General features: G+C 34.9%; 2 protein-coding genes, 1 long non-coding RNA gene and 1 other non-coding gene across 4 annotated transcripts; 1 reads left to right on the forward strand and 3 right to left on the reverse strand.

The window, feature by feature from the left end:
• Window positions 1-11,782: 11,782 nt before the first annotated feature.
• Window positions 11,783-11,855, reverse strand: TRNAF-GAA. The gene has a single exon. It is a non-coding gene; the product is annotated as a tRNA-Phe (tRNA).
• Window positions 11,856-12,943: 1,088 nt separating this feature from the next.
• On the forward strand, window positions 12,944-14,757 carry LOC120186137. The gene is made up of 3 exons (XR_005522183.1): window positions 12,944-14,126; window positions 14,327-14,377; window positions 14,671-14,757. It is a non-coding gene; the product is annotated as an uncharacterized LOC120186137 (long non-coding RNA).
• LOC120186135 (peroxidase P7-like) lies at window positions 14,549-16,015 on the reverse strand. Its single transcript, XM_039190158.1, has 4 exons — window positions 15,768-16,015; window positions 15,441-15,632; window positions 15,197-15,362; window positions 14,549-15,076 (listed from the first exon to the last, which is right to left on the reverse strand). The coding sequence occupies exons 1-4, from the start codon at window positions 15,972-15,974 to the stop codon at window positions 14,688-14,690; spliced, it is 954 nt and encodes a 317-aa protein (XP_039046089.1). The 5' UTR covers window positions 15,975-16,015; the 3' UTR covers window positions 14,549-14,687.
• A 505-nt stretch (window positions 16,016-16,520) lies between these two features.
• On the reverse strand, window positions 16,521-25,338 carry LOC120186149. The gene is made up of 3 exons (XM_039190168.1): window positions 25,155-25,338; window positions 24,814-24,948; window positions 16,521-16,936 (listed from the first exon to the last, which is right to left on the reverse strand). The coding sequence occupies exons 1-3, from the start codon at window positions 25,336-25,338 to the stop codon at window positions 16,521-16,523; spliced, it is 735 nt and encodes a 244-aa protein (XP_039046099.1).
• Between the last annotated feature and the right edge of the window lie 2,138 nt (window positions 25,339-27,476).

Raw genomic sequence — 27,476 nt, forward strand, 5'->3', positions numbered from 1 at the left:
TGGCAAGTACTTGGATAGGATTCGACCATGTCTTCCTGGAGAAACACTCACCAATTGGACCACTGAAGATCTTCCTATAGTTTTTAATATTAATGCAGAGTAATATTCAGAACTAATCTTTATGTTTAGCTCAAAAATATGAAAACTTTTTGTTATCTTATAAAAGAAATTATGTTAAATATAAGAAATTTTCTTTAAAATTTTCAGATGGCAATCATTCTTTACATTTTATTACATTTTTACATTTCATAAATTTACTATATTCTTTCGGAAATGTTCCGACTTAAATTTGCAGGTGTCACCGTGTTAATAGCATGTTTATTCCTAAATTTAATCCAGTGATAAATTTAGAGCAGCCTATATGTCTGGAAGAAATCAATGGTTGTGAAGATGAACTGGAATGTGATGTTCCTACTGAACTATTAAGATTGGTAGAAAAAGAGGACAAACAAATTTTACCCCACAAGGAAGAGGTTGAGACTGTGAATTTGGGAACAGATGAAAAAATAAAAGAGGTGAAAATTGGTACCACTCTGACAGTCCAGATAAAACAAGAATTGATAAATCTCCTTCAAGAGTTCAAAGATATCTTTGCATGGTCTTATCAAGATATGCCTGGTTTGAGCACAGATATAGTGATACACAAGCTTCCAATCAATCCAGAATATAAACCAATCCAACAAAAGCTCAGAAGAATGAGGCCAGAAATGTTGTTGCAAATCAAAGAAGAAGTGATGAAACAAATCAATGCAGGTTTCCTACAGGCATCTAAATACCCAGAATGGGTAGCCAACATTGTTCCCGTACCTAAGAAAAATGGAAAAGTTCGAATGTGCGTGGATTACAGAGATCTCAACAAAGCTAGTCCGAAAGATAGTTTTCCCTTACCCCACATAGACACATTGGTGGACAATACTGCAGGGCATGCATGGTTTTCATTTATGGATGGCTTTTCAGGATATAATCAGATAAAAATGAATCCTGAAGACATGGAGAAAACAACATTTATAACCATGTGGGGCACATTCTGTTATAAAGTGATGCCATTTGGATTGAAAAATGCAGGAGCAACATATCAAAGAGCCATGGTAACTTTGTTTCATGACATGATGCACAAAGAGATTGAAGTATATGTAGATGACATGATTGCCAAATCCAGAACGGAAGAAGAACATATTCAAAATTTGAGGAAGCTTTTCCAGAGATTGAGGAAATATCAATTAAAGCTCAACCCTGCTAAATGCACTTTTGGGGTAACTTCTGGGAAACTTTTGGGATTTGTGGTCAGTAAAAAAGGAATCGAGATTGATCCAGATAAAGTCAAAGCAATTCAAGATCTTCCACCACCCAATACAAAAAAAGAAGTTCGAGGCTTTTTGGGAAGATTAAATTATATATCTCGGTTCATTTCTCAATTAACTGACAAATGTGATCCAGTGTTCAAATTACTTCGAAAGAACAATCCTGAAGTCTGGAATGAAGAATGTCAAGAAACTTTGGATATTATTAAGAAATACTTATCCAATGCCCCAATTTTAGTATCACCAATGCCTGATAGACCATTAATTCTCTACTTGACGGTCTTCGAAAATTCGATGGGATGTGTACTAGGACAGCATGATGAATCAGGAAGGAAAGAAAAAGCTATTTTATTATCTGAGCAAGAAATTTACTGATTGTGAAGTTCGATATCCACCAATACAAAAATTATGTTGTGCTTTGGTGTGGACTACTAGAAGACTCAGACAATATATGTTATACCATACTACTTGGTTGATATCAAAACTTGATCCTTTAAAGTTCTTAATGGAATCACCAGCTTTGACAGGCAGAATGGCTAGATGGCAGATGTTATTATCTGAGTTTGATATTGTATATGTCAACCAAAAAGCGATAAAAGGAAGTGTCATAGCTGATTTTTTGGCCAGTCGTGTATCAAATGATTATCAGCCTTTGAACTTCAATTTTCCCGATGAAGATTTGTTGTGCATATCCATGAATGAAGAGGTCAGAACAAATGATGAATTTGCAACTTGGAAACTTTATTTTGACGGAGCATCTAATGCTTTGGGACGAGGAATCGGGGCAGTGTTAATTTCTCCAGAAAATGTTTATTATCCATTTACAAGTAGACTGGAGTTCTTTTGCACCAATAACATGGCGGAATATGAAGCTTGTGTCATGGGGTTGAAAGCAGCTATAGAAAGAAAAATCAAATGTCTCAAGATATATGGAGATTCATCTTTGGTGGTGTATCAATTGCGAGGAGAATGGGAAACAAAAGATCCCAAATTGTTGGAATACCGAAATTTTACCCTCGAATTAGTGAAAGAATTTGAGAAAGTTACATTCAATTATCTCCCTCGGGAAGAAAATCAAATGGCAGATGCTTTGGCTACATTAGCTGCTATGTTTCAGGCAACTAAGAAAGTTGATATGATGCCAATCAAAATGCAAGTATATGAAATTCCTGCACATTGTTATAGTGTGGAAGAAGAGGTAGATGGTAAACCATGGTATCATGATATCCTGTAATATATCAAAAATCAAAGTTATCCACCGAATGCATCAGAAATTGATAAAAGAGCCTTGAGAAGAATGGCTGCTGGATATTTTCTTGATGGAGAGATTATGTATAGAAGAAGCAATGATCAAATGCTATTGAGATGTTTAAATACCAGCGAAGCTCGAAATGTCATTGAAGAAGTACATAGTGGAATATGTGGAACACATGCAAATGGTCTTTCCATGGCCAGAAAAATAATGAGATATGGATACTATTGGGCTACTATGTACACAGATTGCATTGATTATGCAAGGAAATGTCATAAATGCCAGATATATGCAGACAAGATTCATGTACCCCCATCTCCTCTACATGTAATGACAGCACCCTGGCCATTTTCTATGTGGGGAATAGATGTCATTGGGGCAATCACACCAAAAGCATCGAATGGACATTGCTTCATCCTTGTAGCAATTGATTATTTTACCAAATGGGTTGAAGCTGCTTCATATACCAATATTAAGAGGTCCACAGTCTGCAAGTTCATAAAGAAAGAAATAATTAGCCGGTATGGTTTACCAGAAAGGATCATTACAGATAATGCTCTGAACCTGAACAACAAAATGATGACCGAACTTTGTGCACAGTTCAAGATCAAACATGCAAATTCAGTGGCATATCGTCCAAAGATGAATGGGGCAGTTGAAGCAGCAAATAAGAACATCAAGAGAATCATTACAAAGACTACTGAAACTTACAAAGATTGGCACGAGAAGTTACCTTTCGCTCTATACGCATACCGAACTACTGTTCGAACATCTACTGGGGCAACACCGTTTTCTTTAGTCTACGGGATGGAAGCAGTCTTACCAATTGAAGTTGAGATTCCATCGCTTCGAATATTGAGAGAAACAAAATTGGATGAATCTGAATGGATCCAAGCTAGAGTTGATCAATTGAACCTTATTGAGGAGAAAAGATTGAAAGCTATTTGCCATGGACAGATGTATCAAAAACGAATGATGAAGTCTCATGACAAAAAAGTACATCCAAGAGAATTCCAAGAGGGTGATCTAGTACTAAAAAAGATCTTGCCTATACATAAAGATTTCCGTGGGAAATGGATGCCTAATTGGGAAGGGCCATACGTTGTAAAAAAGGCCTTTTCCGGAGGAGCATTGATCTTGGCAGAAATGGATGGAAAAATTCTGAAAAATCCAATAAACTCAGATTCTGTCAAGAAATATTATGCTTGAAGAAAAAAAAAGAAAAAAAAAGAAAAGAAAGAAAAGAAAAAAGAAAAGAAAAAATAGAAAATGAAAAAAAAAAAGAAAAAGAAAGGGGGTCAAGGTGAAAACTCGCAAAGGGCATCTTGTAACCAAAGGAAGGATTTGAGTTGAAAACCTGAAAAGGCGGCTCAAATGCAGGTTGATATTAGGCATCTGGCAATTGAACTCTTTTAAGATTTTGACAGTTTGGGAGAAACTTCACGTCTACAAGCATTTTGACAATGTTTGAGATCTTCCAGACAAAAGCTTACATCATTACTCTAAATTGTGTCAACTTGATTAATTTAGAAATACTTATGCTTGTAATTTGTTGAGACATTTGAATTTTTATTATTCTTATGCTTGCCATAACTTTGAATACAATTCTATCTATTTCAAGTTCAATTTATTTGAGATTCAATTTATTTTTGAAAATTCAATTTATTCTTTTCTATTGAATTAACATAATTTTGAAATAATTTAAAGATTTCTGAATATCACTTTATGTTAATACTTTTAAATACATGGAATACAAAGTAGGCAAATCATCACTAGCTTAAAGCCATGAACATCAAGATTGTTACAAGTGGTGCTACCGACAACAAGGTCGAATCCGCCAAATCTACTCATCAATTGCTCCAACCGATCACCATTCAGTTCTTGCACATCTGTTTTCAAAGATATACTAAAACAGTAGAAGATGATCTTTGCAGCACTAATTCCGGCAAAAAAAGAAACAAGACATTGATATTACTGGGAAACATATCTCTATACAGATCCCTGTGTAAGGTTTTTAGAAAACCTAGAAGCATTTCCACCTCATCAGGTTCAAGTGGAGTAACTTTATTCCTTCCAACCCATACTAGATTCCATTTTCAGCACTCATCAAGAACATACTTCTGGACACTCGAAGGTGGCTCATTGTCATAAGCTTCAAAAGCCTTATAGATCCTTTCTGTCAATTTGACACTTCCTGAACATGTTTATAAACAATTCAACCTTTTATATGTGCTCAATAGCATCTTCTGGAAGTGTTCTTTGAGTTATCTGATCTGGTTGGACAGAACATAGCATCTTCTGGAAGTGTTCTTTGAGTTATCTGATCTGATTGGACAGAATCAAGCATTGAATTTGGAAGATGAATTTGCCAATAGCATCTTCTGAAAGTGTTCTTTGAGTTATCTGATCTGATTGGACAGAATCAAGCATTGAATTTGGAAGATGAATTTGCCAATAGCATCTTCTGGAAGTGTTCTTTGAGTTATCTGATCTGGTTGGACAGAACATAGCATCTTCTGGAAGTGTTCTTTGAGTTATTTGATCTGATTGGACAGAATCAAGCATTGAATTTGGAAGATGAATTTGCCAATAGCATCTTCTGGAAGTGTTCTTTGAGTTATCTGATCTGGTTGGACAGAACATAGCATCTTCTGGAAGTGTTCTTTGAGTTATCTGATCTGATTGGACAGAATCAAGCATTGAATTTGGAAGATGAATTTGCCAATAGCATCTTCTGGAAGTGTTCTTTGAGTTATCTGATCTGGTTGGACAGAACATAGCATCTTCTGGAAGTGTTCTTTGAGTTATCTGATCTGATTGGACAGAATCAAGCATTGAATTTGGAAGATGAATTTGCCAATAGCATCTTCTGGAAGTGTTCTTTGAGTTATCTGATCTGGTTGGACAGAACATAGCATCTTCTGGAAGTGTTCTTTGAGTTATCTGATCTGATTGGACAGAATCAAGCATTGAATTTGGAAGATGAATTTGCCAATAGCATCTTCTGGAAGTGTTCTTTGAGTTATCTGATCTGGTTGGACAGAACATAGCATCTTCTGGAAGTGTTCTTTGAGTTATCTGATCTGATTGGACAGAATCAAGCATTGAATTTGGAAGATGAATTTGCCAATAGCATCTTCTGGAAGTGTTCTTTGAGTTATCTGATCTGGTTGGACAGAACATAGCATCTTCTGGAAGTGTTCTTTGAGTTATCTGATCTGATTGGACAGAATCAAGCATTGAATTTGGAAGATGAATTTGCCAATAGCATCTTCTGGAAGTGTTCTTTGAGTTATCTGATCTGGTTGGACAGAACATAGCATCTTCTGGAAGTGTTCTTTGAGTTATCTGATCTGATTGGACAGAATCAAGCATTGAATTTGGAAGATGAATTTGCCAATAGCATCTTCTGGAAGTGTTCTTTGAGTTATTTGATCCGAAGAAGTGCATCAGCAGCCTTAGTCATTTGAGCAGCACATATAAAATTTATCAATTTTACAATTGATGAATCTGGACCACATTTCTACATGGATATTGAAGTTTCAGCACTTGAGAATCCCATTTTTGTCAAGTATAACAGTTTATTTTCTTCATCAGAATCAGAATTCAAGATTTCTTGGTATTAGAAGAACTATCGATATCTGTGAAATCATCTTGAAAGGCCACTTCATAATCAGATGAGCTGTTATCAGAATCAACATGTTGCCTGAATGCAAGCTTTTTAAGAACCTATACAATTGAGTTTTACTCTCAAGAAATTTTTGTGACATTATATCTACCTCTACATTTGTCAAAGAGGATAGATTCTCTGATTTGAAGAAGAAAGATTTATTGGGTTTCTACAACTGAAGAAATATTCAGTTCACCAATCTGAAATCAAATAACTTAACATTCATGCATCATATTTTAGGTGTTTACAAAAATAGGTACATTTTCATTCATTTTTATTCTTGTTGAATTTTTAACAGGAATTTCAAAGATTTTAGCAAAGATTCAAATCTATCATTTGAAAGATTAACATTGCAAGTTCGAGTTCATAATGAGAAGAACTCATCTGAAGAAGGAAGAAGAAGTTCATAATGAGAAGAATTTGTTCAACCTTTTACCTGAATCCATCATTTAATGGATCAGCTTTTCCAGTTCGAGTTCATAATGAGAAGAACTCATCTGAAGAAGGAAGAAGAAGTTCATAATGAGAAGAATTTGTTCAACCTTTTACCTGAATCCATCATTTAATGGATCAGCTTTTCCAGTTCGAGTTCATAATGAGAAGAACTCATCTGAAGAAGGAAGAAGAAGTTCATAATGAGAAGAATTTGTTCAACCTTTTACCTGAATCCATCATTTAATGGATCAGCTTTTCCAGAAAGTTCATAATGAGAAGAACTCATCTGAAGAAGGAAGAAGAAGTTCATAATGAGAAGAACTTGTTCAACTTTTTGTTTAAATTCATCATTTGATGGATCAACATTGCCAGAGAAGGTTCATAATGAGAAGAACTCATCTGAAGAAGGAAGAAGAAGTTCATAATGAGAAGAACTTGTTCAACTTTTTGTTTAAATTCATCATTTGATGGATCAACATTGCCAGAGAAGGTTCATAATGAGAAGAACTCATCTGAAGAAGGAAGAAGAAGTTCATAATGAGAAGAACTTGTTCAACTTTTTGTTTAAATTCATCATTTGATGGATCAACAGTGCCAGAGAAAGTTCATAATGAGAAGAACTCATCTGAAGAAGGAAGAAGAAGTTCATAATGAGAAGAACTTGTTCAACCTTTTGTTTGAATTCATCACTTGATGGATTAATTTTGCCAGAGAAGGTTCATAATGAGAAGAACTCATCTGAAGAAGGAGGAAAAAGTTCATAATGAGAAGAACTCATCAAGAGCTTATTCAACCTTTTGAATGACTCTATCACAGAAAGGAGGTCATCATCATCCCCAGCAGAAAGTTCATAATAAGAAGAACTTATTTGGAGAGAGAGAAGAATTTATTCAATATCTCCATTATGATCAAAGTAAAGTCAAATGGATAAAAAAATTTTATTATCTTTTCATCTTTGCCCTATTCTTGTTAACACAAGAATGGGCAAAGAGGGGCAGCTGAAGATACTATTTTTTATCCATATTATTATTATTATTATTATTATTAATATTATTATTATCATTATTAATATTATTATTATTAATATTATTATTATCATTATTAATATTATTATTATTATTATTTTATTATTATTATTATTATTTTTATTATTATTAAATATTAAATCCATATAAATTACAAACCAATTACAATTAAACCGGCCCAGTTACAAACCAACTAAAACCGGTCCAAATCCAACCAGAAACCCTAAATATTTGGGTTTCCAGTTAGGGTTTCCTAACCCTAATTTGATCAGCCGCCTCAGCTCACAGCCGTTGGATCTGATAAGATCCAACGGTCCAGATGATGCCAGAAGGAAACCCTAGGGCCACGCGGCGCCGATCCAGCTTCCACGCGGCTGCCGACAGCCCTCGCCGCCTCCGCCGCTGCCACATCCCAACCGAAGACTCCAGAAGATCATATACCAGCCGTCCATGCAAGGCTACGGGGTGAGTCACCACTGGTAGTCCGGTGACTCACCGAAGCCCCCTCTTCGGACCGGTCCGAGACGAACACCGGTGGTGGCTATAAAAGCCACCACCCACCTGAAAAAAAAAAGGACAGAGATATATAACGAGACAGAGAGACAGAGAAAAGAAAGAACAGAAAGAAAAAAAAAAAAAAACAACAACAACAACTACCAACGATCTCAGCCAAATATCCCATAAGCATAAACAAAAAAAAAAAGGAAAAAGGAAGAAGAGAACTTACCGAGGAAGCCCCAACTACCAGATCTCACCGGAATCTTCGAAACAACGAAGGTACTTTTGTAGATTCGCTCCGATTGGGAGCCTTTTAGGAAGAAATAACACCGGAACCGTCCTTAGGACGGTCCGATCTATATATTAGTGTAAAAATCTTTTTTTCCGGCCACCGGATGCGGTGGCCGGCGGTAATGGTCACGGCGGCAGACGGTTGCCGTCCGGTGACCGGCTTCCCTCCGATGAGGGAAGCTAGAGAGAGAGCAGAGAGAAATTTGTTCTCTCTCAGTTAGAGAGAGAACAGAAGTGATGAAATGAAGCTGGCCCTTCGGGCCAGCCGGTTTTTGGACATATATAGTCCTTCCCGAACGACGTCGTTTCGGGAAGGACTATGCGCGTAATTACAAAATAGTTAAATCCCGTCCGTAGTCCTCCCAACTTGTAAATTTTATATTTTGGTCACTAAACTGAATTTATAATAATTTTAATTCAGTCTTTGAATTTTGATTTTGTTCATTTTAGTCCTTTTTATTAAAATAATATATTTAGGATAAATGACAAATTTAATCCTTTAATTTTAATAAATAATTTTTTAATCCCTAGTTCATATGAATAATTTAATCTGTTATGAAATTCGAATTTTAGATAATTTTATTTTGGTCACTAAATTATTTAATTAGAAAATAAAATATTTAATCCCTATAATTTAGATTAATTATGAATTAGATTTTTAATTTTATTTTAATTATAATTTAGTTATTTATTTTATATGTCTTCATTTATTTTATTGTTTTTAAATATATTGTTTTAGTAGTATTTTTATTTTATTATATTGTTAAATATTTTTATATTCATAAATATATAATAAATAGTAATTTTTAAATATTTATTTTTAATATCGAAGAAAAGGACAGTCTTAATACAACTAGATGTCCTATTCTGATATTTTAAAATTAAAAAATAAATAATATTATTTAAATTAATATTTATCAATATCAAAGAAAAGAGCTGTCTTAAGGCACCTAGAAGTTCTTTTCGGATATTTTTAAATAAATAAATATTTTTTATATAATTTTGAAATAATAGGATTATAAATTAAATATATTTTTGAATTTTTAAATTTTAATAATAGAGACAATTTATAATTAAAAAGTACCAATTTTGGGCGTTGTAGGGGGTGCTAATCATTCCCTAAACGTAACCGACCACGAATCCCTTTTTATTATTAAAAAGAACGAATTTTTGGTTATAAAACGCAGATCAGTTCATCTTTTAAATATTGTTTTCTTAAAAACTCTTTTAAAAGATATTTTTTAGGTATTCGACCTACCTGACCCAAAAGGCCGATGGCGACTCCCAAATTATTTTCAAAACCATTTATTCACATCAATTTTCCCGCCAAGTATAATATTTCGTGCCCGGACAAAAACCGGTTACGACAGTTAGTATGTTAGCTGATGTAATTGAATTGTGTATAAATATAGTGCACTAAAAATGGTTAATAATAAGAAGAAATGATGTATTTTTCACACGTGTTTTTACAATAACAAAATAAGTAAAAATCATAAAAATTCTGTCAAAAAATAACACATGTCACTATGGTAGACATGAGTTAAGTCATACGGTGGTGACAATGTATGTCTATAAAGCTAGTCTTTAATCACTCAATAAGCTAATCTAAAATTTGATTGATGGTGAGCAACGAGCCAATGATGTTGGTGAGCAACGAGCCAACGATGTTGATGAGGGAAGTCGACAAAAGATTATTTTGATCGGATTCACTGATTAAATTGGTATTTTATCTGAATTTTAAAAATTAAATTAATACTATATTAAAACTTTGAAGAGTTAAATATAAAAATTAACTTTTAACTAATATGTCATATTATCAAACTAACATAAATTAATGATTTATTAATTAAAATGAGACTGATCAAAAATAAAAATAACTAAAATTTATCTAGAGCATGACTCGATAATAATTAAGTTGAACTTAAATTTCACCAAGCCTCATTCGAAAATTGATGAATGAAGATGATTAAATTGATATATTTATATATTTATATTTGAATATTTTTAAACCCAGATTAAATTGATATATTTATAAATGATTAGACTAAACTTTCTAGAGAATTAGAACTAAATCGACATAATAAATAAACTTTTATTATTATACTTATTTCAAAAGCTTTCAGGTCATCTTTGCGATTAACAATCAAATAACTTAAATAAATATGGAGTTAATTTCTTAAATCAAGTCGAGTTATAATCCTCCTAAAATTAACCGAATCGGACCAATAAAAATGACACCAAAAGCCAAGGAAAATGTTATTCCCACATGCCAACCCACCTGGTGATGCTGATCAAAGTAGGACACTTTAGCTGCTAATTTCGAGTGCAGGATGTAGCGCAAATGGCCCATCGGGCCTTCTGGCAACATGTGGAGATCCCAATATAAACCAGCCAACAGCTTTAACCTTATCCAATGTTCCGATATAAAGTAAAAACTGTCAAAATCCAGGGGCCACCATATGCACACATTTCAACCTCGTTTCACTTTCGCTATAAATTATCTGCCCTCCATTTCCTCTCAATCTCAGTCTATTCACTTCACCTACTACATAACAAAAAGGAAGAAAGATGGAGGCATTTCAGTGTTGGGTTTCACAACACAAGCTCACTGCCATTGGTAACTTCACATCCATTTCCTTTTTTTGTTTAATGGGTTTTCTTCAATATGCCGCAACTTTTGGGTGTCGCAGGAGCAGTATGGGCATCAGCTCTCTTAAGCCAAATCTGAGGCTTATTCATGCAAGGTTCTCTTCTCTCCATTTTCATTCTCAAAACCAAATTAAACTCACCTCAATTTGTTTTGTTTTTAATCAGAATTTCCGTGTGTGTGATTTGATTGGATGTAGGATGCACTCGCAAGCCTTAACACTAGCGGTGTTGTCTGGTGCAGCTGCATATCATTACTACGAAAAGAATGGCAGCAGTTAAGACAAGGTCACTACCATTGCCTAGAACAGAATCATAGCATATTTGAAATATTTTTTTTATTTGTTAATGGTTTGATGAGGATGATGAAAATATTGGAATGAATGATATATCAGTTATAGTTCTATTTGACGTTCCCCTGGTCCCCTTCTTCAATAATAGATGAAGCTGAGAAAAGTAATATTAAGCTGCCAAAAATGGAACTCACCGCCACCATTAACACTTGCTTGAACAAGTGTGTGAAGCTGCTGCAATATAGAAAACATCAAACATAACCCAAAAATTGAAGCAAAATGCTCAAGTGAAACCAGCTTTAACGTCGTATAACCATTCTGTTTTCGTTCCCTCTTTTGAAGTTTCCAAAACGAAAATGGAAAAAAAGCCATGCGATGAACGTGGATCGAACACGTGACCTTCAGATCTTCAGTCTGACGCTCTCCCAACTGAGCTATCCTCGCACTTGGCTCTAAATAGATTAATATTCTTTTTATTAAGTTTGTAATATATGCTTCTCATAACTGGGTAATTGAGAGAATAGAATAATGCCGACTGATGAAATACCCAAATCCCTTTTTTCCTGTTTGAATGAGACGATGAAAATACCCAATTCAGTTCCGACAATGAGAGAATGGAGTAGAAGTCGAAGTGGTGATGGTGAAAGACGATTTAGGGATGCCAACAGGGGAAGGAGCTTTGGGTTTGTTTTTGTCGACAATAGTTTTGAATTTGCAGTATGCTTGGTGTTGGGAGCAGGAAATTGCCTAGCCTTTGAGTTGCTCATCCGAAACAAGATTTTCTTTTGACCATTTTGTGCATTTCTTGTTGTTTTGATCCTTTAAAGTCTTTGAATAACTTTGATCACTCTTGAAGGCAAAGGATACTTAAAAATTGTTAGCAAAATTAGAACTGTAATCAGATAATTATCAATGCCGTGGTATGTTAGTCATGATGCTATTAAATGATATTTCAATGTTGTAAGTAGCCGTTTACAGGTAAATAGAAGATGGAAGTGATTTTCATCACACTCTCAACTCTGTTGGTGGTTAGGTTTTCGGCAATGACTATACGAGGACTCCCAAACTTTGATCATTGAAAACTCCCAAATGTTTGATCTTTTGATACTTTGTGCTTGACCCTAACATAATTGTTATACTGCTTAGGATGGCCCTTTTGTATCGAATTTCAAATACAGATACTAAAACTGCTTATGAGTGCCTTCCTCTCCATGTGACAAAATTATATCTTTATGCTCAAAATTATAGACATGTATTACCTAACTGATTGAGTTGTCTGCTAAAGGCTTAATATATTTTTGTTTCCTATCTTATTTGAGTCTTGAAGGAAATGGTTGGTGATCCCTTTTAGAACGGTTTTGCTTTAGAACCCCAAGCATTCCCTGTGTTTGTATTTCTAAGCCAAGTTTCTTTCAGTTTTAGCAGTCAGAAAATTACTCGAAAGCAATGTTTGGAACATAAAAGTTCAAGGTCTTTGTGCCATTGTGTCTTGTGATAGTATTGTCATATCAAAGCATTGAAAATTATGGTCTTGTGTATTCTGATATTTGATCTTTACTCTTGTTCATATTCTTGACTTTGATCCATTAATTTGGAAGGATACTGATAAAATGCTGCATCGATGGAGTATTCCCCTTTTAACTTCATGGAATCATTTTAACTCCAAAGTTATACATTTTCTGTTGTTCAATCATTAACATTTTTTTGGCATATGTTACATTTTTAGTATTTTTTTTATAGTAGATTGATGTTTGCTTAAAGTATTCATCATAAGAACCGGATGAATATTGTATGCAGGAAGCAAAAAACAGCGAGAACATGCCACATTTTTGTTATCAGCAATTGCTTTTTTGCTTTCTTTACGTTATTAGTATGAGTTGCTGCTTACTTCATTTGATGTTTGCTTTTGCATTAAGTCATATTGTGCTTTTGTCTCTTTGAAGCTTGTTTTCTTCCAAAATTATATGAATCCTTGAAGATAATCTGGTTAAATATCTTTTAAGCCGGGATTTTATACTTAGGTTATGTCACCAAAGAAGCAATGCCAAAAGAAGGCTGAGGTATATGCTTCGAAGCATGACTTGCCCCACGATTTCATTGGCAAGCAAAGCTTTGTTACTCGAACTCGATTCTGAGTATCGGAAATGAGGTGGAATCAGCAGATGAGTTGGATTAGATTCTCTAACCCTGCAATTATCTAGATATACTTAAGTTAATTAGAGTGCTAGTATCCGATACTAATATGTATCTAACATAGGCATGTTTAATATTTCCTAAATGTTTCCATGTATATAGGTCATACCCCACGGCCATATACATGTTCAGATATGTATCCAACACGAATTTCCCCCCCACCGTAAATATACAGTAACCGACAGATTTTGGTGTAATATCAGATGCTTGAAAGTCTTCGCCATCGTAGTCTAGTACTGTGTGCGTCCAGTTATAGCTAGTGACCATAATAGTTTAGTTTACACTGTGGATGGTGTTAATTGTAGTTGACTGATAGGTTTTCTGTGTGTCCATCAAAGTTTTTGCTGTTGTACACTGATAATGCAGGCTAGGCTTGCGTTATTCGGATCAAATTCGAAGCAACAAGGGGAACGCAGCTGTCCGGTTGTGCGAATCATCCACGTTTGAATCGTTGCCGTAGTCATGTGATTTACTTTGAATATGACTGGTGGATGGAGGCTAGTGAAAGAAACTCTTCACCCTGTAAGGCTAAATGAGCCTCTACATGGATTCTTTTCCTTTTTCCAATATAATAATAGTAAAGTAGCTTAGGCATGGGATTGGAGCTCATTTTAAGCAATCATTAATTATTTGAATATTTGTCTGCTTTCATTTTCAACTTCCATAAAATAAAATAAAAAGAAATTAGTGTCTTTTGCTAATCTTATCTTCTTTTTCAACAGGCTATGGTTAAAGTTGACCATTCATTTTTGGACAGAAATTCCAGCAGTCAGGTATGTTAATGAAAACTATACCTTTTAGAATATCCGTGTTTAATATTTGTGTTCGATTACTTTGTATTAGAATACTCAAATTCGTTAAGTACGATAGCTCGACGATGAGATGAATTCTCTACCTTTGTTTCGAATTGAATTGAGAAACTTGAAGAGCACAAATGTCCCATTTATTCAACATACAAATTTATTCAACATACAAACATTCACACAAGCGGAAAACGTCGACAATTTTAAATTGTACAAACAGCTCAATCAGTTATCTCAAACCTGTTTTTTATACTTTCTTGCAGGAATGAAAACATGTTCTTCAATTTGCTTTCCGGCAGTTGATTCTGATTTCCCCAGAATTTCCTGTAAGAGGTTTAATGTTTCCCATCTTGATCATAGACTTGGCAAATTCCTTGAAAAATAATTTAGTGTTGGCAGCATAACTTTTAACCAAATAATCAGTTGATGAATTCCCATTGAAGAGTTCTTGATCTGAATGGAGCAGACCCTTCTTGCCCAACAAATTTCCGTAATACAGACTATCGAAACGAGTCGGTGTTTGACGATCGAGAGGGGCGAGCACGTTGTCGTTTCCGCTTCTAGGGCAAATCTTTCTCAACGAGTTGGCAAAGGAGGGGTCTATGTCTGAGTCATTGTAAATGTGTGACCGGAATGATGTGCATCGGGCAAGGCCAATGTTATGCGAACCTGTGAATCCAAGTCGAACCATGGTAAGTTGATGTTAAAGTGTACTTGTTTGAAGGATAATCAGGATTTTAAATAGTGACCGCAACGAAATATTGGATTTCTTCGAGACATTCGGATTACCGGAAAGTATTACAAGGTCTTTTATTGAGAGACCCTGAGCTGAGAAGCTTGAAATAAGAGCACTTAGATTAAAGGTTGGTTGTGGAATGCTGGTGTTTGCTGCACTTCGGCTGGCGGTGGTCGAATCCCTTCTTCCCAATAGTACCTTCCATGACGGACCCCCTAACTGCAAACTCGACAAAAATTCTGTCCATAACAATGTTAATGCAAAGATTGTCGTCCAGCATTTGCTTAGTGTACTAACCTGAACAACCGAATCACGAGCAGCAATGGCTAGAATATCAGCGCAGGATACAACTCTAGGACATGCTTTCTCCAGTTGAGCTTTGATGTTGTCGACAACATTGAACCCTCTCGCCGAGTTATTGTTTGCAACTGCTGTTTTCTCACCTATAAACGTCGAGTTATCGTCCAAAAGAACAGATCCATCACATCCCTATTCACCACAAGGATCCACATAAACTTAAATCAACGAAAATATCAAACAATGTGTTACTCAGACTTGTGTCCAAAAACGCATTTGACACGACTGTTCAAGAGTATTTCTAGAAAAAAAACGAAGAGCACTCACATTAACGAAACAGTCGTGAAAATGTAATCTCAACAACGAAGCTCCGATGCGCGTTTCGTTCTTTATAGCTGCGGTGACTCCAGCCTTAACAATAGGTAAAGCTTGTGGGCAGGTGGATGAGTAATAACCAGGGGAGAGTTGGCCTTTGGCTTGAAATGAACAAACAGCAGTAACTAAGGCAAGAAACAGTGAATGAAAACAAGCCATGAAAACACTTTGTCGAACCGAATGATTCAAATTCAGAATGTAATTTGTTGCCTATCGTATTGCAAACAAAATGATACCCTTTTTATACTGTGTAAAAGCGTTAATTTGATTGATTATCACAAAGGAAATGGTAAACGTGTAAGGTTTAAACAAAGGTAACGTAGGTTGCCAAGTAACTTTTAGCGGTTGCCTTTAGTTTGTTGCAATGTTTATTTCTTACAGGATCTTCTGATGAACGCTTGAGGTTCCTTTAGCCTCCAATGCTGCCTTTGACTTAACACAATCTAATTTGGTCCCGAGATTTCGTTTAACGAATGCTATTGTAATCGATTATTGCGATGTATATTCGACAGAAGTTTATCGAAATTTAGTGGTAATCATAATCAACAATCATAGTCATATAATTGCAGGTATATCTTTAATCAATCAAGCTGTTTCTGATAAAAAAAAAGTAGCATTCTCTATTAGTTTAGCCTATAATCCTCTTACAAGGACCGTAATTTGTAGTTTTTTTTAATTACATTTTGTTGTTTCATCAGGTATTTTTCAATTGACTTTCCTGCAATTGATCCTAATTTCCCCAGAATTTCCAGTGAGAGGCTTGATGTTCCCCATCTTGATCATGGATTTGGAGAACTGTTTGAAAAACCTTGAAGAATCTGCAGCATAGTTTTTGACCAAGGAATCGGTTGAAGCAATGTTGACAAGCTCTTGATCAGAATGGAGGAGACCTTTGTTCTTCAACAAGTTCCGAAAGTAGAAATTGTCGAAAGAAGTCGGTGTACGTATGTCGAGCGATCGATGAATGTTGTCTTTGCCAGTTCTCGGGCATCTGCGTTGCAGGGACTTGGCAACGAGGGATCGATGTTGGAGTCGTAGATGCGTGCCCAAAACGATGTGCACCTTGCTAGGCCAATAGTATGATCCCTTGATTATATGCGTTTTTTTGTTCAGTAACCCAACTATAAAAGTTATAAAATGATCCATTGATTATAGGATATTTCTTTGTTGAGTTTTCAATTATTAAAAATTATAAAATGATCACTCAATTATTTATATGTTCCAAACTCATCATTTTCTGTTAAAATTTTAGCGACAATCTGAGCTTGGCATTAACCTATTGATTGTGATATAATAAAATATGATCCTAAAATCTCATACAACTATCATATCTCAGTCAACGTATTAATATCTAGCTTAGTTTGTTATCAAATTTTTAACAAAATATGAAGAGTTTGGAATATATGAGTAGTTGGGTGAATATTTTATAACTTTTAATAGTTAAGAGATTAAAAAAATATCCTATAATCATAGGATCATTTTTAACTTTTGATAATCGTGAGACTTAACAAAGTATTACCTAATAGTTGCAACCAATTTTTATACTTTACCCTAAAATAAGTCATTACAGTATACAAATTATAACTTATTATTCTCTTGATGTACTATGTTCATGTGATTAAGCACTTGTGTTTGTTGTTTTCTTCACACAATGATGCCTTATTGTTCTCTTTATCCATCTTCCACAACTAAGCCTTATTGTGTTTTGCTTAAACGTCATCAACTCAGTAGTTAAAGGAATAGTTGTTGTTTTTAGAGGTTATAGGTTAGTGCATCAATAGCTGCAACAGAGTGATTGAGCGTTTAATATTAAATTATTGAGAGTATTTAGAATAGATACTACTTTGTAATCACTTTAGTTTAATAAAAAAATAAACATAATGTCCCAACCATCTTTCGGGTGGGCTCAGAATTGGGCTTCAACTTGAATAAATGGGTTAGAGTCACCACCGATCATTTAAAAAATATTTAGGTTGATCAGACATCATCTTACCTGATCTGCGTTTTACCAAAAGTATGTCGGATTCGGGAGTCGGTTACAATTAAAGAAGGATTAGTACCCTTAAACTGCCCTTTCGACACCATTTTAATTTATCAGTTGTCTTAATTGCGAAAATGAAAATTTAAATTAAAATGTAAAGACTCGATTCAAATTATTTACCTTTGATCGATTAAAATTACCTCTAAAAAGTTGAAAACGTTAGATTATAAAATAAAAGAAATATTAAATAAAAATTAAATTTTAAAAAATAAATCAAAGAAGGAAATATTAAATTTTTAAAAATGTTATATATAAAAAATGTTAAAAGAAAAAATAAAATAAATGAAGAAAATATTAAATTTCAAAAAAGAAAAATAATAAAATATTAAAATATTAAAAGAGAAAATAAAAATAAAACAAAATAAAATTAAAAAGAAGTGGGAAAATAAAAATAAAACCAAATAAAAAAGTGTTAAATTTAAAAAAAATACAAAGAAAGAAAAAAATAAAGGTAAAATAAAAGGTATAATAAAATAAAATAAAAGATAAAATAATAAATAATAGTAGTAAAGATAAAAAGAGACAGTTGTTTTTAAAATAAAATATAAAAATTAAATAAAAGAAAATAATTAAATAAATAATCTATAAAGATTGAGATAAAGAGAAACTTATAGTGAAAGTAGCCTCAGAAATTCCTCTAATCTTCGAAACAAATCTTTACTTTAAAATTCACGTCAGCTTACAAGGGCAATTCTTCACTGACGACTCGGATTATGTTGTTTCAACAATAATTGGTTCTTATCTCAGTTTCCTCTTAGCAAACAATTTTGCTAAGTGTATTCTCGGGGAGTCAAATGTGTTTCAATAAGTCAATCATTCTTACAATTCTCACGTTTTAAATTGAGTTTTCGCTTTAGCCATCGGCTTAAAAGAAAATTAGCTAAGCATGACCAAAATCATACTTAGCATTTGTTGAAAACGAAAATTAAAAGAAAATAAAGGAGTATACGAAAATATAGAGAAAGCTCGAGAGAAAAATAAGATTTTATTCTTAGATGTGTCTGTGTTTTAAGATGTTTTTTTAGGCTTACCCTAAGAGGGTATTTATAGCATTCAAATTCCTTTAAAGTAATATCTTTTATCGTAATTAAAACATTTAAAAGTATTTAAACTAAAATACCTAAAACAAAGATAAAATAAAATAGTATTTAAAATAATATCTTAAATCCTAATTGAAATACTAACATCTATTTAAACTAAAAAACAAAGATAAAATATAATATTAATATATATACTAAATAAGCCCCGAATGAAAATAGGTGTCTACAGCTGCCCCTTTTAGTCATTTTTCGTGTAACAAAAAATAGGACAAATATAAAAAGACACAAATTTTTATTCGGTAGTTGTGGATGACTTCTCCGTCGCGAAGTTGGGTCAGTCCTAAAATGATATCCTTCTTCATGTTATTCGGAATTTGAATTGGAAGGTGGCTTCTTGTGGCTAAATTGTAGTCAACCTTGGTTTTCTTCTTGGTTTAAAGACATCGTTTTGCAAATTCAATCGGAAAGTAATTCCTCGATGCTACCATGTGGTTGATATGCCCTCAAGCTGAATAGAATCGAACTCGAAGGTTTTTGTTGACAGATAGCCCTTCTCGCCTTGAGCTATGCTATAATAGGCTGGGAGATAACCCTATATTGTTCCAGATGACTCATTTGCTGTGAAACTAAGTCAATTTTTTGGGTATGATATCCTTCGTCGTGAAGTTGAAATCGTGGATGGATCCTTCGCTGTGAAGTTAAACTTCGAATTGGATGTCATTCGTTGTGAAATTGAATTCCAAAATTGCATTGCTTTCGAGTTCAATATCTTTCGCTGTGAAGTTGAAATTGACTCTGAATGAAACTGGTTTTTCATTGTTATGTCTCAGATGACTCATTCGTCGTGAAGTTGGGTCAATCTTTTGGGTACGATATCCTTCGTCGTGAAGTTGAAATCGTGGATGGCTCATTCCCTGTGAAGTTAAGTTTTGAATTGGATGTTCTTCGTTGTGAAGTTAAAATCCAAAATTGCATTGCTTCCGAGTTCAATATCCTTCGATGTGAAGTTGAAATTGACTCTGAACGAAACTGGTTTTTCATTTTTGTGTGTCACAAATGACTCATTCGTCGTGAAGTTGGATCAATCTTTTGGGTACAATATCATTTGTTGTGAAGTCAAAATCGTAGGTGGCTCATTCGTTGTGAAGTTGAGCTTTGAATTGAATATCCTTCATTGTGAAGTTGAAATCCAGTCTTGTAAATTGAATTGCTTTGAGATTAATATATTTCGTTGTGAAGTTGAAATTGTAGATGGCTCATTCGCTTTGAAGTTGAGCTTTGAATTGGATGTCCTTCGTTGTGAAGTTGAAATCCAATCTTGAAAATTACATTAGCTCGAGTTTAATATCCTTCGTTGTGAAGTGGACATTGACTCTAACAAGAATAAGTTGGAGGGAAATCTTCAATCTCTGGTTGTCAGTCCTGATGACTCTTGATTCTGGACTCTTGATCTTGGATTCTCCAACATGTTTAAATGAATTTTATTTCTAGTCCTGGTTTGGGCAATGCCTTTCAGTTATCTTAGGTATGGTGCATAAGCCTTGATTGGCTTCCGAATATCTTCTAGAAAGTGCCACATCAAATCGTGTAATGCCCAGAGTCGTGCCCATGTCTCAAGCCGTGACCAAATAATAAAAAAATACAGAATGCCTTCATTTTAGTGCAATTTCCAAAATCTGACGTCCTGCACAGAAAATGAATTAAAACAAACAAATAAGCCACAAATAACCAATGATTAAGGAGTAATTTAAAAGCAAAATATTAACTAAATTAAACACTTATCAAATTCCCCCTCACTTATTCAATGTTTGTCCTCAAACATTCCTCAATTAACATATCAAAATCATAAGTTGTCATCTTCAATTTCAATTTATTCCTCAAACTTCCAATCGAACTAAGTTCATGACATTTGCCGAATTCAAGTTACAATCAAGCAAAGACACAACTAGGAAAATTTAAAGTAAGCAAGACATCCCAATTAATTGCCAATTTCAATGAAATATAACTCAATACCTCACAAAGATTCACACATATCCGCTCAAAGTGTTTGGGGTGAATGAAATCGCTCAAATTGAAACTAACCAAGACATTACCATAGGCTTGGAATCCAATCAAGTCTCCACTACGAAAATGAACATAATGCAATAATCAAGGGGTGTTGAAACAAGATATAATGGGGTTTAGGTTAGGGTAGAGAAAAGGTAAAAAATGGTTTAAAATACCAAAACAAGAGATCGAAATAATTAAGAACAATCTATGAATTAACATGAAGCGTAATGAAACAAGGAAAAAGAAAAGATGAAAGAAAATTGAAACGATCAATTTTTCCTTCCCCTATTTTTTCTTCTTCTTTTTGAACGAATGTATTTTTTTTGCTGAAACAGTGAACAACTTACTTTTTTTAAACAATGATTTTTTTCTTTTTTTTTCGTGGACAAGAGTGATACAATATCTCAAGTCTCGGTAAGGGTGTAAAAAGAGAGAAAAAATAAAAAGAAAGGCTTCGGGTTTAATTGAGCTGTAAAACAAAGAAAGACAAATAGACCCAAATGTGGTTCACTAGTGGGTATGTAAATGGGTAGGCTTTTTGTAAAAAGTGGGTTTATCCTAAGTGACATTTCACATTAAAACATTACGTTAAATATGTAGTATAGATATGCATTGTAATTACAAGTTCTAGAACATCTTAATTAGTCCGACACACACAAGTCAAACAATGAGTAAGAAAGAAAATGTATGCTCGTTAGACTCAAATCTCATAAGAAAAGTTTATATGAATTGAGTAAAGTTCATCTCTATCGACAAAAGCATGAAATATCTATACTCAACAAAAATTCACCAACTATATCAATCACCGATCATGCAAATTAAATTCGATCAAAACATGATCACAATCCAAAAGGAAACAAGAGTATAAAGTGAAGTTCAAGACTGGCAACCAACGATCCCAACACATCAATATCAGAATAACTCAATTTCAAACAATCAAACAAGTTAAGGAAAAAAATTTTGACATGCTTGTCCTTCCCCCCTCACTTAATTCGTTTTGTCCCAAAACGTATGTCGAATTTAAAAAATAAAGAGAGGTAAAAGGAATATTCCCCAATCTAGTGGCGAAAAAATTAGGACCATTGCTCGATTTGTGCGTGTCATCCTTGCACATGGGAAGTAAAAGTCTAGTGACTTATAATTTTCAGCAGTTTTGCTTGCCAAGAAATCCGATATGACACTTCCCTTTGTAGCTTTTTGGCTTACATACTCGATGTCAAATTCGAATAACAACATCTGCCATCAGGTTTTTTGATGGGAGGATATCTGACCTCGCAATCAGTAAACTTATTTCTTAGGTAGTAAATGGCTCTTTCCTTCCTCTCGGGTTCATCATGCTGACCTAGAACACACCCCATTGAATTCTCAAATATGGATAAATACAAGAATAGAGGTTTACCTTGAGTGGGGTACATTAAGATAGGAGTGCGAGATAAGTATTCTTTTATTTCTCGAATGCAATATGGCAATCCTCATCCCATGTTCCAGAGTTATTTTTTTTAAGAAGGCGGAAAATTGGGTCGCACTTGTCGGTCAATTGAGATATGAACCGCACTATATAATTTAACCTACCCAGAAAACCTCGAACCTCTTTATGTGTTTAGGGGAGGTAAATTCTGGATGGCTTTGACTTTATCTAGATCAAATTCGATACCTCTCCTGCTGACTACGAAGCCTAACGACTTTCCTAATGTTATCTCGAAAGTACATTTATTGGGGTTTAGTTTTAGCTGGAACTTTCTTAATCTTTGAAGGAGCTTTCTCAGATTTTCGACATGTTCATCTTCGGTTTGTTCTTTGATAATCATGTTATCAATATAAACCTCAATTTCTTTGTGTATCATGTCATGAAACAAGGTCACCATGGCTCTTTGATATGTTACCCTAGCATTCTTTAGTCCGAAGGGCATCATCTTGTAACAGAAAGCTCCCTATATTGTGACAAATGTGGTCTTTTCCATGTCCTTAGGATGCATCTTAATCTGGTTATAAACTGAGAATCCTTCTATGATTGAGAATAAAGCGTTCCCGGTAGTATTATCCACCAAAGTGTCTATGTGCGGTAGATAAAAGTTATCTTTGGGACTCGTCTTGTTAAGGTCTCGGTAATCAACACACATGCGTACTTTTCCGTCTTTCTTTGGAATCGACACTATGTTAGCCTCCCATTTTGGATACTTGGCCACTTGAAGGAAGCCAACATCAAATTGTTTCTTGACCTCTTCCTTGATCTTAAGGAGCATTTCAGGTCTCGTTCTCCTTATCTTTTATTACACAGGTTTGCATTTTGGTTTGATGGGCAGTTTGTGGAATACCATACCCATATTTAGTCCCGACATATCTTGATACGACCATGCAAACACATCTTTGTATTCTTGAAGTAAGAATATTAAGTCTTGCTTCAGTTGAGAGAATTGTGCCAATTTTGACTTCCTTTCTTTCCTCTTCTGTACCCAGATTTAGGACTTCGATTTTCTCTTTATGTGGAAATATTTCCTTGTCTTCTCTTTCTATCATTCTTAACAATTTGGAAGGTAAGTTGCATTTGTCTTCAATGTTATATTCATGAACTTCCCCAAGACAAATGAACTGTTCAAAATCCACTTCTGGGTTAGTATCATCAGCACCTGCATTATCATTATCTTGGGACCCTTACAAAAGATCACCTATTGCCCCTGGTGTAGGCAAATAGGGATAGTTTGAGTATTACTCTGAAAGAAATTTAAAAACCACAAGTAATTCTTCAGCGTCTAGTTGCTAAGCCCCGATCCAGATGACAAAGGGCAGATTCATGACACGTCCATATTTTTTGGCATTTTTTGTGGTTATAGCATTAATACTCCATTCTTTCAAAGCAACCTCTAAATCTGGTAAAGTCGTCCCAAACTCATAATCACCGAATTTAAATGTTTCATAAAAAGATGTAAAAACCATGGGTTCCCATCGAAATCCACTCTTATTTAATCTGACCAATCTTCTTTCTCGGTTTTTCTGAATTTTTTTCTTCTTATATTGTTGACTGGGCCGAAAACCAAGCCCGAACTGGTCTAGCTTTGTTATAGGAAGGACGAGATTGATCATTTCTTGAAACAGACTCTCAAATCCTCTTCCCACATTGACATCTCTTCCCAATATCTGTTTGATCTCCATTTTAGTGCATTCGGAGAGCCAGAGTTTGGAAATTTTTCATCATTCAGTCACAAATGTGGCATTCACAAATTCTAAGGGCGGAATGAACATTCTACCGTTTTATTATTTACGTCTATGTATGGGGCATCAGTGGTCAAACTCGCCATGTTATCTTCTTCAACATTTACAATTACCAGAGCCCCTTGACTTTCTGGTGCAGCGTAGACGGTACTACTCCAGCTTGATGGATTCAAGGCTTGTGGAGGTATATTCTATGTTTGTTCCCTCTTCTTTTGAGACATTTTCTGTTAGTTAATCTGAAATACAAAATCATGGAAAATAATAAAAGAAATGAAATGCAAGGTATGAATATAATGCATGATTCATGAGAATTAGATGCATTGATCCAGAAACCTGTCTGTTATTATAAATAATCTTTATTGGGACAAAAGTGTTTTATTTTTTAAGAGACAAAAATATCTTAAAGGTACATTATGACTAAATCTTCTAAACCACGAACAACTTTTGACAAGTCTTATTCCTTTATCTGTCACTGGTTGAATACCTTGTCAGGCCACTTCAGCTTCCTTTGCTAAACCGTGCAAATGATGAGCTATTTTTTGTACTTGTTCCAGGAAATCTCGGATAATTGCATCTCTAGCTTTCACCTTTTGATGGGCTTGTTCCCAAAGAAAACGCCACTAAAATCCCCCATCAAAGGGAACTATCTGAATCTCACTTGCTTGCTTCTTGAACCCGTTCGCAATGGCTTCCAATTCAACTATGGTTTTTCCATCTTGTTCTTGGTGTTTCTGGAGAGATTTCTCTAAATCAGTTACCTGGACCCTTAAACGATTATTCTGGTACTGGTTGTCTATCAAACATCTCTGAGAAGTCTTTAGCTGTTCTTTCAAGGTCTCTTTTTCATCCTACCCTTCAAACTTCCATTTCAGGCTGTTAGCTTCACTTTTCCAGTACTTAAAAGACCTCTTCAGATTGGAATAGCTCTGGACTTATTCTTGATATCATTTTCTCAAATCCTCGAGCTCAAAATAAATTTTCTTATGTTCCCTCTCTAACTTGTCCGCCCGATCCTTCTGGTATCAGCATCCAACTTCCACTGTAACCTTTCAACCTCAAGTTCCCTTAGTCTTTGTTTCAGCTCATTCTTTACATCATCAAATTCTTTCCTCGATATCTCTAGCTCGGAGGGAACATTCTTAAGATGTTCTTCCATGGTTCGAGTGTCTTCATGATCTGGCATGGGGATATTGTCATTTTTCCTTAACCTCTGTCATTCCAAATAATCTGGAGTAAGCATGTCTTTGGCGGCCACGACATCCATCCAGAACACTTTCTTCCATGACTCAACTACTTCTTTGACCTTTTTCTTATAGTTGTCCCCATGATATGCAAATTATGATCCATATATTTTGTGTGTTGTTGGGACAAACTAGCATGCCCCATACTGTCGAAGTGTCAAAAGTGGGAAATATCCGAATCCTCCCCATAATCCAAGTAAGGTAATAGTTTCTGAGTCTCCACATCGGAAAAGAATGTCACTGTAGGTTAACCAAAGAGCTCTCCAGACAATATCCCTATCATGAAGATGTGTGAATACTTTCATCCACTTTTCTTTTGGGGCACCTTCTTGCCATTTCATGGCAAGAAACTCCCCCAAAGGAGAATAAGTAGTGCTGAACCGGCAGTAAGAAATCCCGTTAGTCTTTCAAAAGTGACTATGGATCCAACTTGGAGAAGCTGGGCACACCCTATGAATCTTCCTCCACCAGTCTTCCTACAGTGGTTGAGAGAGCGAAAGGTTTCAGCTAAGATTGCTGGTGCTGGATTTACTCATCTCGGGAGTTGTTCGAATAATTCTACCACAGCTGCCTCAATGCACCCCAAAGTCTTCGGGAAGATAACCAAACCATAAAGGCTCAGTGCGAAAAGATCTATTGCTTTCCATTCATCGAGGTGTTTCATCATCAGTTGCTTGATATGTGTCTAAACAATTCCTTCCCCGTTACCTTTGTGTCGAATCCGGTCAGTTGCCCATTTTTCATCTACCCCCGCAACCTTTGCCAGTCCGTTCTTGAAAGATTGACTTTTCATGTGCTTGATGTAAACCCGATCCATTTTGATTCCCTCGTAATGCAACAATGTAGTATACTCTTCGATTATGGGCACCATGTCCTCCTGGTTAAAGGTGAAACAGTTGTACCTCATACTATAGAATTGTACTAAGGCTTTGATTAGGGGCTCATCGGTCTTGACGTAGAGTAGGAGTGCGATATCACCATACCGTTGGCTGAACTTCCGCTTCTGGTCACTCTTCAAGTTGTCCCAAATGCTCCATAGCTCTTGAACATCATTATGCTTTAGGCTGACAGAAGCATAGCTAACCAGATCTGACACATAGCTTCCTTGCAGGCCGTCTCCCTTTTCTTTTTGAGTATTTTCGAACCACAGTCGTACCTCGACGTTTTTCACCTCTTGCATTACAACCCCTTTGTCCATTAATGCAAATTATTTGTGTGTAACAAATACTTTTTGTGGATCAACTACCTCTTTTTTATGATGCAAATGATAAAAATGCAAGCATGAAAGAAAAATTAATTAGTAAGATAGAAATAATAATGATAAAAGTAAAAATAATAAACTGCATGATAAAAGTAAAAACATCCTAGGCTTTGAAATGGAGTTTCGGGGTATGCTCTAATTCCATGTAGTTTCCCGGTTTAGGTTCTAAAGAAGGTACCCTAGTTCTCATTGTCGATACCCCATTGGGCTTGCCAGAACCTTAGTCCTAAGCCCATTAGAAGCTTATGTGGACTAAGTTAAACTTGAGAGGATACATTCCCTTATGTCTACATGGACATAAGGTATATGAATCCCGAAGGTTACTTGTAGGCCTACACGGAGAATAAATTCCCACGAAGGCGTCGATTTTACCCCACTTAAAAAGGGTTCATAGCTCGGGTATAGAGCCTTAGATGAAAAAGGTTTAATAAGCTAAAACCATCAACAAAAACGTCAGTACAACTATTTATTAGAAAAAATAATCAAAGGTAAGTAATAAAGATTGAAAATTTTACTTAAAATTTAAACTTACACTTTTCACTTAAGAAGACAACTGGAAATTAACCTTAGCTTGACTCACTTACCTGTCCCCAGCAGAGTCGCCAAGTTATCGCTGTCATCTTTTGGGTGGGCTCGAAATTGGGGTTTGACTTGAATAAATGGGTTAGAGTCATCACCGATCATTTAAAAATTATTTAGGTTGACCGGACACCATATTACATGATCTGTGTTTTACCAGAAATATGTCGGATTCGGGAGTCGATTACAGTCAAAGAAGGATTAGCACCCTTGAACTGCCCTTTCGGTACCATTTAATTG

Source organism: Hibiscus syriacus, unplaced genomic scaffold, assembly GCF_006381635.1.
Source record: "Hibiscus syriacus cultivar Baekdansim isolate YM2019G1 unplaced genomic scaffold, ASM638163v2 tig00113301_pilon, whole genome shotgun sequence".
NCBI lineage: Eukaryota > Viridiplantae > Streptophyta > Magnoliopsida > Malvales > Malvaceae > Hibiscus > Hibiscus syriacus.

Coding starts and splice junctions, on each gene's coding strand:
- LOC120186135 (XM_039190158.1), bottom strand. CDS start 15,974: ATGGCTTGTTTTCATTCACTGTTTCTTGCCTTAGTTACTGCTGTTTGT. Junction 15,363..15,440: donor CTCGTGATTCGGTTGTTCAG/GTTAGTACACTA, acceptor TCGAGTTTGCAG/TTAGGGGGTCCGTCATGGAA. Junction 15,077..15,196: donor AGACCTTGTAATACTTTCCG/GTAATCCGAATG, acceptor TTGGATTCACAG/GTTCGCATAACATTGGCCTT.
- LOC120186149 (XM_039190168.1), bottom strand. CDS start 25,338: ATGCCAGATCATGAAGACACTCGAACCATGGAAGAACATCTTAAGAAT. Junction 24,949..25,154: donor CAGAAGGATCGGGCGGACAA/GTTAGAGAGGGA, acceptor GATGTTTGATAG/ACAACCAGTACCAGAATAAT. Junction 16,937..24,813: donor CGGGTTCAAGAAGCAAGCAA/GTGAGATTCAGA, acceptor TAACTTTTATAG/TTGGGTTACTGAACAAAAAA.